Source organism: Harpia harpyja, chromosome 1 (genome assembly GCF_026419915.1).
Source record: "Harpia harpyja isolate bHarHar1 chromosome 1, bHarHar1 primary haplotype, whole genome shotgun sequence".
NCBI classification, from domain to species: Eukaryota; Metazoa; Chordata; class Aves; order Accipitriformes; family Accipitridae; genus Harpia; species Harpia harpyja.
This window is the reverse complement of record NC_068940.1, coordinates 76212885-76231253: the sequence shown is the minus strand read 5'-3', so window position 1 is coordinate 76231253 and position 18369 is coordinate 76212885. Positions and strand designations below refer to the sequence as shown.

General features: G+C 36.2%; 1 protein-coding gene across 4 annotated transcripts in view; it reads right to left on the bottom strand.

The window, feature by feature from the left end:
• CRPPA (CDP-L-ribitol pyrophosphorylase A) overlaps window positions 1-18369 on the bottom strand; it is a 122871-nt gene that overhangs the window by 93831 nt on the left and 10671 nt on the right. For all 4 annotated transcript variants that reach the window (XM_052800904.1, XM_052800924.1, XM_052800914.1 and 1 more), the window contains exon 3: window positions 3654-3803. In XM_052800904.1, coding sequence (XP_052656864.1) covers window positions 3654-3803 — 150 coding nt within the window. The remainder of the gene's footprint in view (window positions 1-3653; window positions 3804-18369) is intronic.

Here is an 18369-nt window from a genome sequence, read left to right as displayed (position 1 = left end):
TTAAAAACAAACAAACCATCCAACCCTACACTGCCGGTAGAAGTCCTTGGCTACCTTACGATAGCAGAGTAGAAAGATGAAATAATTTCCCCATCAGGATCAAGAAACATTATAGAATTGCGAGAGGAGGACCATCCCAAAGAACAGAAGATTTCAAGTTAATACACTTAGTAAAAGGAGATGTGACTAGTGGTAACAAGAAACCCTTTTGAAAATAATATAATGTGTACCTTCTTGCAGAACCTAATTCTCTCACACAACAGGAGCAAAAATTAGAAACACAATGGAAATTATTTCACAGCATACTTCAGAGGTAATGGATTGAATACTTAACCCCATTTCTGGGTAACTGACCAAACAGACTCTAATTTGGTGTCACTTCCAGTTCAACATTTTTTCTTTTTTTGACAAAGTGGTTGTAATAAGGAAAAACCAAAGCCAGAAAAATCACATTAAAAAAATAAAAGTACTGTTTTTTAACCTTTGAAAATCCCTCTTAAAGGGGGCTTAAATATCAGATATGCAAGTGATGAAGAATCTTTGTTTTAACGAGCTCTCAAAGTCATTACAAAGACAAGGGAGTGCATGTAATTTTTGAGCAACAAAATTTAAAAGGTTTCAACAGCAGTACTATAAAGTTGAGAAGTTAACAGGAAGTCAGAAATCTTGACATCATCACAGTTAAATCAGAAAGCAACATATATCTGAACTAAGAAGATCTGTTTGGAATACGTATGTTCTAGGCAACAGAGAAGAGGTAAGAGTGAAAACTAAATTGAGATCCAGCACAAAAAAATGAGATGCATTGCAATGAAATGCACGCAAAAAAACCTGGCTGAACGTCCTCAAAATCTGTGCTGGATTTTTGGCACTAAATGTAAAGGAAATTCACTGTAGTATACATATATTTAAAGACAATATTGTAAAAAAACAGTCTTTGGCATTTGTTGTATCTACTTCAATTAATTTTATGTACAAGGCATGCCTTTTCCCCCAAATCATTACTATTATTTTTTAATCAAGCAAGAAATAGAAAAAGTTTTCTAAGGAAATTACTTTTAATTTGATGAAGATCATACAAAAGTATTTTTACACATTTTAATAGTGTTAATACCTTATTCGTTTCTAGTGCTAAATACATTCAAAACAGCAATAAAAGGAGAAGGAGCACTAGTCTGCTCTGCCCAAATTGGTACGAGACAAGAAGAGCAAAAAAGAATATAGATGGCAAAGCTGTAAGGATCAGATAACTGACTTTTACTTGAATGTTGCAACTTAGTGGTCAAGATACTCAGAGATCTTACATTCATGAAAAAGAACACACATGGAAGTAAACTCTCTGAATCTACCTACTCACATCAGAGGATGCATTTAAATAGAGACGGCGTTTAAAAGCAGTGTTCCACATTATCCACAATGTAGCTGAAAAGCCTATGTTATTTGAAGCAATAATTCAAATGGACAGTTTCTTTCTAAGGAATGCATGTTTGACTGTTGATTTTCCCCACACTGTTGTTGCATAAAGGTCACAACTGTATAAAATACACAGGAGTGGGATCATGATCCCATGCCTAGTCAGCTAAAATGAATTCCATTCCCAGCTTTGTGAATGACTTGCAACATGAGCAACAAAATTATTTTATCTTTTTTTGTTCATCTGTACAATGATACTAACCTACTTCACCAGGTTGTTGTGGGAACTAATGATGGGTATGTAAATATGTAGGAAGCATAAGCTGCATCCATTCCTACAAAAATCTGTCCTACAGTAGCTTGACTAAGTTTTTCAGGACAACGATTATCTTTTTTTATTTGTTTGTACAGTTCCCAGAACAATAGGGTCTTAATCCTGGACTTGGACAGCTAGGCACCATTGAAACATAAATAATTAGCAAACAATATGAGTTGAGAGATTTAGCGAAGTGTTATCCTTCCCAGAGCTCCAAGGCACAGAGCATTTAAATGATCAGAATTTAGCCAATGCGAAGGGAACTGGGGACAAGGAACCATAGCCTTGGTTGCTTGCTAACAACTTTGGTGGCTTGTTCTTGAAAGAGCAGGGATACAAAAAAGAAGACTGATGGAATGCATATGTGACAAGAGAACACTATTCAGAGGAGCACAGGGACTGCAAATATAGTTGCCTTTTGAGCAAGGCATTTAGGGTAAAAGCTTTTTATGTATTTGCCAGCTCTACTGTATCTCCAAACTAAGAGCAAACACAGTAGGAAAAAAAAGGAGTTTGTTTTGGTTTTTGGTTTGGTTTTTTTTGAGAAACAATACATAAACATGCAATTTGCCAAAAAGAGATACACATCAACAAGAAAGAAACAGTTGCATAACCAACAGTAGCTGTTGCCTCTTGAGAGGTGTTCTATGCACATATATGCTGCCTTTATCACGAGTATGCCCACTACATTCAAGCTAGAGTCTCACTTAGAAGTATCAGCTGTGCGTTATCATGCACACCAAGAACATCCCCCTGCTTCCTGTCAGAATTAAAAAGGTTGGAGCTAGTCCAATCACTTGAGTAGCTCTTCATCTTGGACAGCCCTTCATCTTCAGCATCTAAGAACAGCTTCATGTATCAAGCATAAAGGGTATGACCTCGAATTTGCGCCAACATTTCTAAGTAAAACAATTACTGAACAATTAAGCAACGGTTTCTTCTTCATTGCCTGTCCATGCATTTTTTCTGTTGTTGGTGACTTCTAAGCTATGTACTCTCTGAAGGTGGATATCAGTAATTTGGGCTTGTTTACTCTAGAAATGAGACTGATGGGAAGCATGACTGTCAGCATTACTGGAGTGCAAAATAAGTCCTTCCAAGTGACAAATGAAGAAATGCTCTGCTTCCAGTCAGTCTGGAATATACCTGGAGGACAGGCAATTTCCACAAGGTGACGAATGAAAAGGAAGTAGAAGGCTGAGACGAAAGCCTGGAGCGTTTCCAGTAAACTGTGAATGCAGGGTGGGGCAAACGAAAGCAGTCTTCAAGAGGTATAAAGGCGAAGAGTCAGGATTTAATACACTACACACAATTTTTATTTTCTTAAATAAAGATCATGTTATTGATCAAGCAATATATTAGGAAAAAAAATGGAGAAATACAACAGAGACCAAGTAAATATTATTTTCAGCCACTAATCAAAGTACATACAATACACACACAACACAAAACAAACTAAACACTTATTTACCGAGATGTATCGAGTTAATATTATCCCAATATTTTAGAACAGCCTGTATACCATCATTTTATTACATGTCATTATTACACTGTGCATCCAAAACTCTCATACCCTCAGTCAACAATACATACTTAATACATACCTAACTTTAAACACATTAACCCACTCATTTAGGTAATCTGTTTAATGCACAATAAAAATCAAAGCAAATCTATCTTTCCAATAGTTTAGATCCCTCACCCCCTCTTGTATTTGGCAGTTTGATAATCGAAAAACTTGAATAAATTAGAATAATAAAGCATTTTCATCAAAAGACTACAGAGAAGTAATACGCATACAGTTTGATGTGATCTGAAATAGATGCTGAAACTCTATTTTTGAAGTAAGAGAAATAAAGATAACTTTTTTTTTTTTTTAGCTCAAGTAAATGGAAAAAAGTCTTAGAAAGTCTCAAAGTCTTACCTGTCGGTATGCTTCATAGATTATATCAAACAAGAAAGCCTGAGGCATTTCACTTGCTCTGTACCTAGCACGTTCCAATGAGTGGTCTAAACAGCCATCTGCAGCAGAGGCAATAACAGTAGAAACTAGAGGACGAATTGCTCCTGCTGCCTGTGGAACAAAACACAAAGAGAGGCCTAAATGTTATTAATATTAATGTATATCAGATAGCTGCAGTTAAAAAAAGTAAGAGTTTTAAAATACATTTTCTACTTATCTTTTATGTATCTCATAATGCATAAGTCATACTACTTAGTCTGTATGAGACTTTTAATATGAATATAGCAATGGAAGACTGTGTAAGTACAAACAGAGGGCCAATAACAAAAAAAAAAAATCTTAAGTCCTTCATAAACATCTACTGCAAAACATGTACAGATCTGAGATGTTCGTTTTTCAGACTTTCTTCTACACACATATTAGGTGGTTTCTGTGAGGACAGGTCTAGGCCTATTCAGATATCAAACAGTAGGAGACACACCTGAGAGGTCTTGACAATTCACACCACCTACTGCTTTCACAGATTTCAATTTGGCTAAACTGCTCAGAAATAAGCAACAAGAAAAGTTTCAGAAAATTGAGCTTGTTCCTCCATGTTGAATTCACCCTGTGAAATACTGAGCAACCACACTTACCAGCGAAATCACTGCAAACACACTACATACATCAGAAAGTATTCAATATGTGGCAGCACGGTGCCCCAGAACAGACATTTAAATGCTTATATTTCAGTCTTGGTTTTGCTTAAGATTTTAAACCAATTAAACATGTATCTCTGATCTTTTCATCAATACATAGTATTAAAGATCTATGGCATCTCTGAAACAGAACTCTTCTAGCTGGTTTTAGACATTTTGATACCAGAAGGTTACCCGCACTTCATCAGCCAGTTATCAAATGCTCACATGAACTTTATATGAAGCTAAAGGCAATTGGGACAAGAGTTGTCCATACAATAATGAAGAAAAGGATGCAATGGCAGAACATTGCTTATCGAGTCACAGGGCAAAAAGCATGCTCCCTAACAATGCTAACCACTGAGAATGGCATCCTTACACTATACTGTTTATTATCTATTTTTAAGAGTAATAAAAAAGAATAATTGATGCTGTTCCAAAACATCTGGAATTATACAACATCTTAAATCAGTATACCTAGAAAACTATTCCCAATGGTGAATTCTGACACTTTTCACTGCAGTCACAGAAGATCTTCTGAGGCCTAGTGAGCTTTGACACAGAAAAAAAATAGGTCTCATCACATAAAATAAGAGCACTGTTATTGTTGATTTCATTTATCTTCTGTTGGCAAATCCTGCCCTCATACATGAGTCCTGTCCATTCTTACACTATTTCTGACCTCAGATAAGCATACAGTGGTGGAATGAGACATAAAAAGCGAGCCCAAAGTTTTTTTCTTCTCAGAAGAGAAAGAACTAGCTGTCTTCCCTCCCCCTTTCACACTGCTGAACAATAAAACAGAGAGGAATGCAGTCAGCATGTTGAGCACTTTATGAGCTCTAAAATACAGCTTCTTAGTTCATTCTTTTACAAAATGAGGACAGAGATGTGAAACAATTTCTAATGTCCAAAGAGTTCTGTTATGCACGAGCTACCAGGGCAGGGAGAAGGGAGAGAAAAGATTCAAAAGATTCATTTGACAAGAGAAATATCTGAACCACTTCCTCAAAATCTGAAAAGCACTTTTTCTTTCTAATACATGGGAAGAGCTATCTATATAAAACACTACATGGAGCAAAACAGTATCATTCAAAGGCAAAACATGGTACAGAAAGATCAGCGAGAACTATGAAATTACAGAACTGCCTGTAAAGGATCTCAAGAGGTCATCTAGTCCATCTTTCTGTCCTAGGCAGGATCAATTTTACTTCTGTAATAGAAAAGACAAACTGACAAAACTGAACACCACTATAATTTTAGTAATACATCAATGTATTAAATGAGGAGGAAATTTAACAGATGTACTTTGAGGAAAAGCTGTGCATAAGCAGAAGTAGAGAGACTAAATTATCTGCAACTTGTCCCCTCTCTGTTTCCTATCATTCCAGGACATGGATTATTACCTCTATATCCCAGCTGCTGGGCATTTGGACTATGTTATTTTGCTCTGCCGTCATATTCTAATTGGTCACACACACACACAAAAAATTATAAAATTAGAAGGTCATGGGAAAAGAGACAGAGCAGCATGCTAGCCACAGCTTTTCTGTAATTAGTTAAGTCTATTTGAATTTTTTTTTCTGAAACAGTTACAATTCCAGAAAACCAGTTAGCAAAAGAGGATTTCTTAGGCTGATCCAATATTTTATTACAGTTTTTAACAGTCATGTCATGTTACATTTTAAGCATAAAACAGGCCAAGAGAATACAATGTGACTTGCGTAACCAAATCTCACAAGTGAAACACGCACTCTGAGGAACAAAAAACCAAACTGCAATTCTAAATAAAATTGAAATACTCAAAATTATATCTTAAAAGAGCTCTGAAACCCATTGTTTTCTTGACATCTGGTTTATTGCACAATAAAAATTCATGAATGTCTGTATCTGTATCTTTGTGACAATACTGAACCACATCTCCTGCTCTGCTGAGGCCTAGCTCTTCCAGAAGATTCAAGAAGATCTAATTTCTAATAAATCCAAACACATCATTTTTTAAAAACCCCAATTAACTTCTCAAGTAATTGAAAGCTTCATGGCACCTAAAATTTAACAAATGGCATTTTTTCAAACAACTACACTTTTGCTTTACATTACCCCAGCTCTGAGTCCAGTGTGGCAGGCTGAGAGCTTCTCACCTGTCTTCCCTCCATTTCAATGAGAAATCACAAGTCAGGCACAATAAGATGCCTTCTGCAGCAAGTCCACTCAAACTATACCCGACATGGACTGAAAACATGAAGTTTAATACAAAGAATAAGATTTATGGCTGACTTCTGATCATGCAAGGGAAATTCTATTATGTATGCAGTAACAGGATAACTAGCAGTCATTTGATTAAAAAAAAATCAGCTTTTATTTCAAAAAAGGACAACTCAGTCCATGACTGCTCTATGCTCTAAAAGCAGAATGCAGAGCTCTAGTACTTACTAAAGCCAGGCAGCTTCTACTGCACAGAAAACCTTCATGTGATGAGCAGCTGGGGTCCAAAAGCCATGAATCTATGAGCTAGAGCATACTTGCTAAGATGCAGCACTGAGTTGAAACCTTAAAATCCCGAGACAAGATACAGAAACTGGTTGGTTGTTTTGCTCAGTACTGGCTCACCTTTTTGCAGGACCTTCCTCTGTCTCAGTACACACACACAGGCTCCCTCAACCAGATGATGTGACCCAACACAGGGCTGAGTTCACCACCTCAGCGACACAAGAACTACATTAGTTCCTAAGGCCACTTTCAAACTGGGTGAAACTGGGATCAAGCAAAGGAAAATATTGGCCTCTGTATGCCCTGTGCTGTTTTCATATGGGACAAGAGAGCTGAGATCCTAACACAGGAAACCTTGCATCTGCAGTACTGCCAAACCCAAACTGGCTTACACAGACCTCACCGCAAGTGCTTCTACTTCCAAAATTGGCTCATGGGTATCTTCATTCATGGTGTAAACATAATATTTGACATGTAAAATCAGAAGAATTGAGCTGTGAATTTTGTTCTCATATACAGGCCAAAGAGGGGCACAGTTTAAGATGTATGGCTCGTTCTGTGGTATTTCCTTCTGCTTAGTGCAAGCGTCCTCCCTACTCAGCACAAAGCTATTCAGCACAAAGCCTCTTCTGAATTCCACTCCTAGCAGTCTTGCAATGACCTAAACAGGGAATTTAGGTACTTAAGACAGGGCTACAAGACCACATTTTTTAGTTCAGAAACTTAAACATTAGGGCACAGTAGGGCAAATAATACAATGAAGCACCACGGTATCAAAAGGAGCTTTTGCCACTGATGACTGTGGAGTGTAAGCGAAGAACACAATCACCCAGCTAGTCTATGTCTATTCAGCTACAACACCAAATATTTCATTCTTTGCAAGGAATTTCCATGTTGTTTTTCTGGTTATGAATCAATAACAAAGAATTATGTCCATATAAGTAAAGAGAGTATATACTGAGTCTCAGGTATTTGAATTTTATTTGTTCTAATTCGAGAAGCTTTGACTTGCTATTTATGTCAGGAATGTACAGGTATTTGGCCCGGCTCTCAGGCAAGAGGTTCAGACATGAATTTAAAAAAATTAATTAAAAAAAGAAAATCTGTCCTCATTTAAAATTAAAAGTACTTGGTAGTGTCACTATAGTTTTACAGACCCTTTTTTTTTTTCACTTTGAACTAGCCTACCACAAAATAAACATCCTCTGCATCTAAAGCAAGTGGGTCTTACACTAACACTTCCCAGAGTACTCATCTTCCAATTTTTAATCATTTTGACCCAGATCTCAAGTAGCTTTGCTTTCAAAATCATACACAAAATGCATCATACACCCTTCCTGAATGTGAAGTGGATAGTTAATGGATAGTTAAGCTGAATTTTTTAAATGTACACTTTACAGCCTTCAAGCCACTCCACTTCAAAGACAGTCAAGCACTAGTTTTGGTGAATCTGGCATGTCCAGGAAATGCATACACTTCTTTCCCCCGTTTTTGTATATTTTATTAAATAAATTAGTTGAAGTATCAAAACATCTGTGGGCAAGCTCTTAAAAGATTCTTTCATAGCATAACAGACATTGAAACAAATAATGCTAACCGGTTAGTTTTCTTTTGCAGACAAAATATCAGAACAAAACCCATCCTTTTAATCTATCATTTCCTTAAAACAATCCTAAAACGTCCTGAGAATGCAGAATTCCATCAACTGCAGTGGAAGTGACAGACTGGTATCTCTCAGAAGCAAGCTCATCCATCCATTTGCTGAAAACTGAACCAGCCTCTGGATGCTTTTAGAAACAACAGGTGTCTTTTATAACCCATTTTAAACAGCACAAATCAAAAATGTTTACAAACATGTTCTCAGTTTTGCATTCAGTTTTTTGCATAACTGCCTAGAGCATAGCATACATTCAAGATTTAAAGATTTGATGATGACTGAAAAAAAGGTATAGAATGAAGTGCATCATGCAGGTCAGTGTAATAGGTTATCATAAATATTTTCAATAGATTCAAGGCATACTAATGCACCTTTCCACTAAACAGTAACACTGTATTGTTCTTATTTTATCATACTTTTATTCTGGTAAGAAATTTTTTAGATGTGTGTATTCAGTGATTACATGACCAGGGTGTGTTTTAAGATCAGACAACACAGTCAACACAAGGAGAGTAAAATCCAAGCAGTATTGATGACATCTTTTATTACAAAATGAAGTACGAATGTTTAGGCCACAGAAGCCTACACACAACATAGCAACCTGACTGACACAATGCAGTATAGCTTATTTTTACTGAATATTCATAAAAACTGAAAATCCTCATTTTATTTAAAAAAAACCACAAAACAGAACCCACTAAAATTTCCAAAAGGATTAGGGGGGCAGATGGAGCTTATATGACAAGCAAGAAATTATCCAGATTACAAATACCCCCAACACACAGTGCATTATTCAGCTGAGACCAACACTCCACATCTAGAATACAACCTACCAAGAACAAGTTATCAAAGAGCCAGAAGCTCCAAAAGAGCATGAAAACCAACAGACCCACATCACTGATCTGGTCATTTTTGATAGCCAGAGTTGAAACACAACAATGCTAACCAGCTGCAAAGCTCAACAAGTTGAGTGATATGGACTAGGAAGAGAAAAAAAAAAATGCGGTGGCACAAAATCCTTACGAAAAATACCATAAGTACAATTCCTTTTGTTTTACAACAGTGTGGTAACAAGCTCAGACAACCACAGATCCTGCAGGCTGGCATACTAAAAAAAAAGTATGCTACATCTTTGGCATGCCCCTGTCCCCAAGTACTGATGAAGACCCAAAAAGTTCACTTACACAGCCAATTTGCAACCCTAAATTTCAAGTGAGTGGGAATCACAGTCTAAAACTTTACAGAGTCTAGTCCTAAATGAGCAGACTCTCCCATCCTTCTAGCATGCCTCCCTTCCACATTTAATTACACCAACAATACTTTTCTTCTCCATTCATAGCCTCTATCTCCCCTGAAATTCATTTTCCCTATGCTTTCTATCTTCTCAGCTGTCTAGTAGCATTAAGTAAATGTACATTTTATATCTCACTCACCCTAACTCCATTAGACTCAATGTTTTAAATTTACTTAGGAATAGACCTGATGTCAAACACATACAAGCATAGCTTATGAGTGCTATCTTTAAAAGAATGTCCCTATTCTCATGTTTTTAATGTTTTCTCAATATTCATATTTATTAATTCTTTAATCAGAGTTGTTTTCAACTGTGACAAGCAAAATAGTACTGAACCAAGACTCCCAAATAATTTAGTCATCCTGCCTTAGAAAAATAAAATTGTCTTGCATATATACACTGGAAATAGAAGTATATTAGAAATATATTTTCATCACTTCAAAGGAGCTGACTTCATCAAAACTGTATGCTGGAGATTGTGGGGCTAGTCACACTTAGTAGGACAAATACATCCATCTTGGAACTCCATTAAAGTCAATTTTGTAGAGGTGAATTTGGTAAATACACAAACAATTTTATCTTGCTTTTCCATGAAGACAAGGATTGCATTAGGACACTGTTCAACTACGTAACAATAATAATCGATGTTAATTTAGACAAGCTAGGTATCTGACAGTTTACAAATATGTCCTGGAATGTTTTTTATTAGGTGAAAGATTATTTATATGTTACAAAACACCACCATCTCCTAAGGATTTCAGTCTAAATTAGGTCTGGCTATGTACCAGTGAAAGAAGCTCAGAATAACTATGATTAATTTCTTCTCATTTTATTCCATCAAATTGTTTCCACATGTTACTACAGGGAAAGTATTCTTTTACACAGATCAAACTACTTGCCATGAAGGGCATTCACAGCCAACTACAGTATGAAAAAATACAGAAATAAACACAGTATCTGTGATGCATGAAACAGGTAGAAACATGCATTTCTATTCAGACATCTGCACTCAAACTAATTGTATCTGTAGTAATCAACATGCTTCAGCCAGACTCAGTAATTACCATTTAAGTTAGAAGAATTGTCTCTACTGAAAGATTTCTTATTTCAAATTTATCAAACAGAATCTTCAAAGCAAAATTCAAAAACTCAATTATAAGATTAAAATATTTCACATATTTAAGAGGATGTTCTTTCCAAATCTTTTATATTGTAAATCTGAAGGGGAGAATATCTACTTAAAGTCATATAACTATCTTTGTAAAATAAAGCAATTAGAGAATTTCTTCCAATGCACATTCAAGGTATCACATTGAAATATGGCAGGTTTTTTTCTTATGTTTCTTTTTTTCTTTTCCTTTTCTGCATTTTGTATCCAGCTGTTGTCTAGGGTCACATTTAATCTTCTCTATAACCAAAAGTTGTAATCTATGAGAAGTTTTATGATTCCACTGCAGAGGTGGAAGACTTGGAGTATTTCCTCCTCCAGCCTACAAAAACCCTGGCAAAAGAATTCTATTTAGATGGAAAAGATCGGGACATAGATGAAGTAACAGCACAAACTATCAGCTACCACTCCTATACAGAAGTATAGTTGGTAACTACAATTTGGCTATATGTGCAAAGTTTTCTAAACTTAGGTGTGAACACATGTTCAAGCCCAAACTAGCCAAACTTCCAAACTGAACCAATCCAAGACTGCGCATAGTCCACAGAGTTCATAACCTCCTTCTGCACCCAGAAGCCACCTGCTTGCTGTACAGCAAGGCAAGGCAGCAGTCTGGCTGCATGGGTTCAACTCAAACCTGTCACAATCTGCCCCCATAACTCCTTCTGTTAATGTCATGTCCAAAAGACCCCCCCAAATCAGTACCTCAGCTGCACGCTTCTTGTGAAGGACCAGATATGGCATACAGTCAGGACTACAGGACAACCAGGATGACTCACTCAGTAAAGAATAGCAGACCACAATAAAGGTAGAGGTACTCTCATTATCATGCAGAAACACAAATTTGAGTTCAGGGCACATCATACTTTCACCCACACTCACACCCAGACTCTACCATGTAGCATAGACATAATTTGTGTGGCAGTGCTGTGGTGGGGATAGGATTCCTTCTACCGACAAACAAGTACAATCTGCAACCTGGGCTGTGTATCCGCTGGAGATTAAGGCTGAAGAAAAAAAGGTTACCTTCTTTCTGCCAGGTATCTTCCTTTTTTTAAACAACAAGAGTAATTCTTAAATTACCTTATTTTGAATTTTGTTGGCAAAAAACCCCAACAAAATTCATAGTCATTATGGGCACACCATCTTTGATTCTCATTAGTGAGATACCCACTAAAATTTCTTCTATGTAGGCAGTATCACCAATGAGTCCAATTCCAGCTATCTTGACATATTTGTACTGGCAGCTTTTAATTGCCCAAGGAGAGCACTGGTTGAAATGTTAAACAAGCCTGGAGTAACACAGATATTAAACCTAATCATCAGCCAGACAAAAAGAGGGTTAATTAGAACAGATGTAAGGAGTTTTGAACACTATGAAAAAAGGTTTGTATGCTAAACTTCACCTCATTTCCTTAAAGTCTGTTTACCCAGCTGGCTAGGAGCAACAGTCAAACTCACTAAAATTGGGCACATGTTAATCTTAAACCAACACCAGGAAGGAAGAAGTTATAATTGTGTTTATTCCTAGCTGCGAAAGAGGGGATGTTTAATCAGAAATTTAATATACACTTTGATCCAATGTTAATGAGCTGACACTATGTTGTACATTGAACTGACTTCAAAGACACAGGATGCCTTAAACAAATGTAATGTATATTTATGACACTGTTTAAGAAAAAGAAAACATTTCTTCTAATGAGGTCACCTTTATCAGAACATACTATCTGAGTAACTGGGGATAGTACATGTACATCAAGACATGTTAGAGCCTCAATTAGCTACAGCAAACTGAAGAAGATTACCAATAACAGAAACTGTTGCTCAAAAATTAAGACTGCAAATGTTCTTTTTTACTTTACATAATTTTTGTTCTTTTGTATTTAAAGCATTTACCTCTAAGCGTCAGATCTAATCGACAACATGCTAAATTCTAAATGTTATTCTGTGGAAAAAGTAAGATTTCTCAAAGAAAATCAGGAGGATTCCCCTCAAAAAGACAGGAAGATAGGAATATGCAGCTGAAAATATATATGAGGTGGACGAAGAAAGCAGAACTAGGCGTATCACAGGCCGCAATTCTTCAACACACAGCACTGAAGACAAGCTCAAGAACATACTGAAAGTGGAAAAGAAGCAAAACCAAGAACATACATATGTACTAAGAAAAAGCAAAGAGTGGTACTGCAAACAACAATGATACAACTAGTTTATGTAAACATTTGATTTCATATTAAAATTGTATTTTTTTTAAAAAGCAGATTGAAAATAAGTCTTAAGAATGTCATTTATGTTGCTCTTATATCATGAGTTACTGCCATAAATCAGATGTACTATTTTTAATACAATAAAGAATAAAATTACAAAAGTTAGCAGGATTAAACCAATACATACGTTTATAATGGTGTCATACAAATTATATAGCATTTCTTCTCATGCATTCATTATCTGTGCATTCCTTGTGAGAAATAAAAGAATGGTAGAGGAAGTTCGTGTTTTCCATAAATACAATAGTACTGTATATTCAATAAAATATATTTTATCATATTATTAGCCAAATAAGGTCTTATTACCTTAGTCAACATATTCAGCTAATTTTTGTCAGAGTGCCAATAACTGGTAATGTTTAACAACATGTTCTCATTTATTAAGGTTTTGTTTTCTTCTTGATAGATTTTTTTTAAGTACTTCAAAGTTTGTATAAAGCCTGCATAATGCTACCAAAGATCCATACTAAGTATATGATCCAGACCAGACATAGCATCCCCCACCTGAAGAGCAGCACATGCTGGTATACTGCTTCAAGACTTTCTTAGGACGTATTTAATCTTTTCAGTTGTCAGCAATAGTTGTATATGATACACAATTATGATGGATTCTATAACATGTAAAATTCAGTCTAAGCAATTTAAACGTTCCAAAGCAAATCATGTGGCCAGTATGCTACCAATAGTTTTCAAAATTTTTAGAAATATTTTAAAGTATGCTTACAGCTTCAAATTTTGGCATTCATTCAACATAAGATGACAATAAGAGGAGCTACCAGCACTCTCTAGTTCTAACTAGTGCTATACTGCAAATCTAGGTGGCAAAAATTAAACAGAATATTTGCTATAAAAATGAATGAATCAAGAAAACAATCATTTTTGCCTCTAAAATTAACAAGACTGTTTATTTTACTTTGACTGCACAGTATTATCTTGCATTAACAAGTAACAAAACACATCTTACAGTCAGCAAGCCATCTTTCATAACCTAATTACTGATTTACATTGCAAAAAGCTATCAGAGTGCACTGTGCCACAAAGGATTTTGCCTATTAGACTAAGTCAATATAAAGAAGAGTTAACATTTGTATTCAGTGGAGTAGAAATCTTGAAGCTACTGCCACAGGAGTTACAATTACAGTTAAGAAGTTATATTTTACCTCCAGAAAGTCTACATCATTACAAAATCAGCAATATCATGATGTGAAGTCTACTGATCCACTGCATATCATTAAACACATAATTTGCATCATATTACGAAGAAAGATGAAAAAAAATCTTGAGGTATTGTAGGAGGACTCTTGCACAATTTAATCAACCAAATGCAAAACTGCAACGTTTAATTAATAACTCTTTCCCACACACACAGTGCTGAGCAACCAAAACCACAGGCACTATAGTTTGTGGTCATGCAGTTCCCTAAGCAACTCTGCACCTGCTTATCAAATGTCTTTGCCTTCTGAATTTGCTCAGCTGCTTCTCTCAGAACTGCTTGTGTCCTCTCCTTGCAGGAAACCTTGCACCCAAGCTTCTTTCTCTCACAGCCCATTAGATTCAAAATTTCAAGTCACCTTTCTATACGAGCTTCATCCAAGACCTTTTCTGTTATCAAGGGCCTCATAAAATGGATCATTATACCTTACTATGCAAGTTTGGCTCAAATAGTGACTCTAATACTTGTATTTATGAATTCGATACCTCATGAATTCTCTCCTACATGCTCCAATGCTCCTCAAGGCAGTTTTAGTTCTATCTGTACCACAACCCACTTACCTTCTTGGAAACAGGAGGATAAGCACAGAACCAGTCCAGCAAACTATTACAGAGTACGAAACAGGCCAAGTTGGCTTTCAGAAGTTCACCTAACCTGCAGGGCTGGTGTTGTCCTTGCCACAACCACCCGGAACACCCACTCAGCCAAAATGCAGCTGGGGGCATTTCTGGATGAAAACTCAGATTTCTTTTCAGTGCAATATTTGGTGAAAAAGGGAAAAACTTGGGGAGGTGTGCATGCCTAATCCTTAGCCAGAGACATATGGCTAAGAATCTCTTCCTGATCTTGCCATGTAGAAGTGGCTAGAATGATCCAAGGCCTTTATTCAGCTCCTCACACATCCTGGACAAGCTGAGATTTCCCTTATTTTACTTTCTTTACTCCTTTGATCTGCTGCAGGAAGGACAAATCTGAGTACTAAGTAGACGCATCTTTGCTAAAGGCTGCTTCATTTTCCAAAGTCACATTGATTTCTCAGATGAAGCATACAGATTTTAATTAGCCTAAAATCAACAGCAGTGTCATATTTGTAGTTTCCCTAAATTTAAAGGAGGTACATTTTATAGACATTACATAAAAATGACCTCAGCAACCATTTATGTACAGGAAGCTATGCTCAAAATTTATTTCCAGGATAACCTAATCCTATCCCCCAAAAAGTAAGGTAAAAATTACTGTATGTGTAGACTTTCCAGAAGCTAAAAAATGTGGGATTAAGTCACCTTTTTAAAAAGAATGAAATACTAGTTGTATTAGGCACAGCTGACTCTGTTAGTACAACACAGAAATGCAGCAAAGAAGAAAGGGAGATTATAATTTGAGTTTCTGTCTATGATTTATGTATTTCAGTTGGTTGAGTTGCATCCTTCCTAATGAATGCAATGAATCATCTAAATCACTTAAATTGAGACTGGGAAATGACAGAGCTGTTTCTCCCCTTACCAGTGCTTTCCCACCACCAAACACTGCATCTTGTTAGGACAAAGACTTCAAGTATTTGCTAACAATACATTAGTTCTCCATTCAACACAGAAAAGAATTAACAACTTGGGTGAGAAGGTTATAACTTTCTATGGGACCAATAATGCCATAAGCTATGGAAACATCAATATGTTTCCAATAGTTATCCATTACTACAGAGTTGAAAAAGGAATAATGCATTGTATAACTATTTTCCGTACAGCAGCAAAACCACACTTGATTTCTTCACACATTCAGAAAAGTTTCAGGGCTACTGAACAGATTCTGCTCTACACAATAATGTAGCTCTTCAAATGTAGTTTTCTTCTAAAGTTGCTATATAATGCCCCTACAATTCATTAATATGTATTTTTACATTGACATAAGTCAGAGTCTGCTAAACTACAGAACTAATTCCACCAGTGGAATAAAAATCATGTCAAGATGGTAATATGTCATCAGTTCTTGATTCTGCTTTTGCACAAGTGTCTGACAGGACAGCAGGAGCCCCCCAAAGTATCAAGCTTACAATGAAAGCAGAACCTCTAAGAACACAGGCACAGGATGACTTCAGATGACCCAATGTATAAATATGAATCAAAAATGGTCTGTTACTAATGCAGCCATTACAGCTGGCTAAAATCAGTCTTTGAGTATAACAAAGAGGACAAAGATCATGTGTAAAATATTCCATATATGGCAAAAACAGAGGAGATAATAAGAAAACATAAAAAGATAACTGCTTCTAAGAGAAAAAGAACAAAGAAAGGACAGAGTGAGCAGAACTGCTCCAGCATTGCCATCCCTACTCAAGTATACGACACCAGATCAGCTATTTATCCACCTATGTCCTCCTTCACCTTCAGCGGAGAAAAAGAGGTGGGTTTTGATTTGCCACCCACCATATTTTGCTAATGCAACTCAACAATCATACATAAAGCATTTTATTTTGCTATCTAACTGGGTGAAAGAACAGCATGTGTATGGGTGCATGTTTTCTGCTCCAGCATTCTGATACAGTAAGACTGATAAGCACAGCACTGAGTCTGAGTAAACTCAGAGACAGAAACAGACTGAGCATAATATGTAGTGTTTTCTGTCTGGGGGTATTATTTTGACTGATTGTGTATGTGAATAAGAGTCCATGAGACTGAGTAGCACTGTACATCTGTATTGGCATGTATGCTTTGTTAAGATCCTTGCTAAAGCCGAGAATAAAGTAATGATGTTAGACAGCTTCCAGAAATCAGCTTTTAAGAATGCCATTTTGATTCAGTCCTTTCGAAGAAATAAACTATACTTTCAAATCTAGTTTATGTTAACTACAGAATGAGAGAGTCTTTGACTGTATGTGACTTTTTTTTTTTAACTCTCAACAGCAGAACTGACAAGTTCCCCCCCCCTTCCTGATTTTTTTCTTGTAAGCATTTTTCTTTTTAGTTATGTTGTTTAAAATGCAATGTTGGCAATGAGATATTGCTAGAGGCTTTGGACTGATGCCTTCTGAAGCTTCCACTTTTCCCAACTTTTACTAGCAATAAAGAATTTGTTTCTAGAAACATGTAATTTTAATTACAAAATTACCCCCAAAACATAAATGGAATTTAATTGGTTACAAAGTAATATTTTCACATAATCAAGGGATTGTTTGGGGGATTTAAGGCATAATTTATTAGTTCTGGATAAGGTGCACATTTTGATTCCTACAGGCAAATAACAAACTGATTAGTAAGTGTAATAAAGCAGTTTATTTGTCTGACAATTGGCAGCTATAAGTGCAATAACTTACTTGATCAATTGCCATTTTAAAGAACATTAAAGCTTCTCATACTTATGCTATCTATATGGTATGCAGATGAACAACAATACAGCATTACCCCTATTACACCAGTGATTTAATATGATGTTTCTGCCAGGTTTTGTACTTTTCTATATAATGCAAAAGGAAGTAATTACTTTTTGTACTGAAAGATTGAAGAATTTACTCCCTTTCAGACATGCAAAGAATTTGACTACAGGAAGAACTAAAGATGATAGCTTCTCTCGATCAATTTTTTTTCTGATATTCAAAACCACGCTTGTCAGTTTTGAGAAAGAGTCTAAGCTTTCCAGTCACTTAGTTCTGCAGAATTCTGTAGTTGTCGAGTGAAGATAGCTACCTCTCTCCGGCAGGAAGCTTTTCCTATTTGTTACATAAAACGAAGTTCTTCTCATGTTCCTTAATTCAATTACTTTGTCAGGTAACATCAATAGCTAACAGCTTTTGGAGTCCAGTTCCCTGATAGCCTAGTGTGATGGGTTAACCCTGGCTGGACGCCAGGTGCCCACCAGAGCCATTCTATCACTCCCCCTCCTTCTCAGCTGGACAGGGGAGAGAAAATATAACAAAG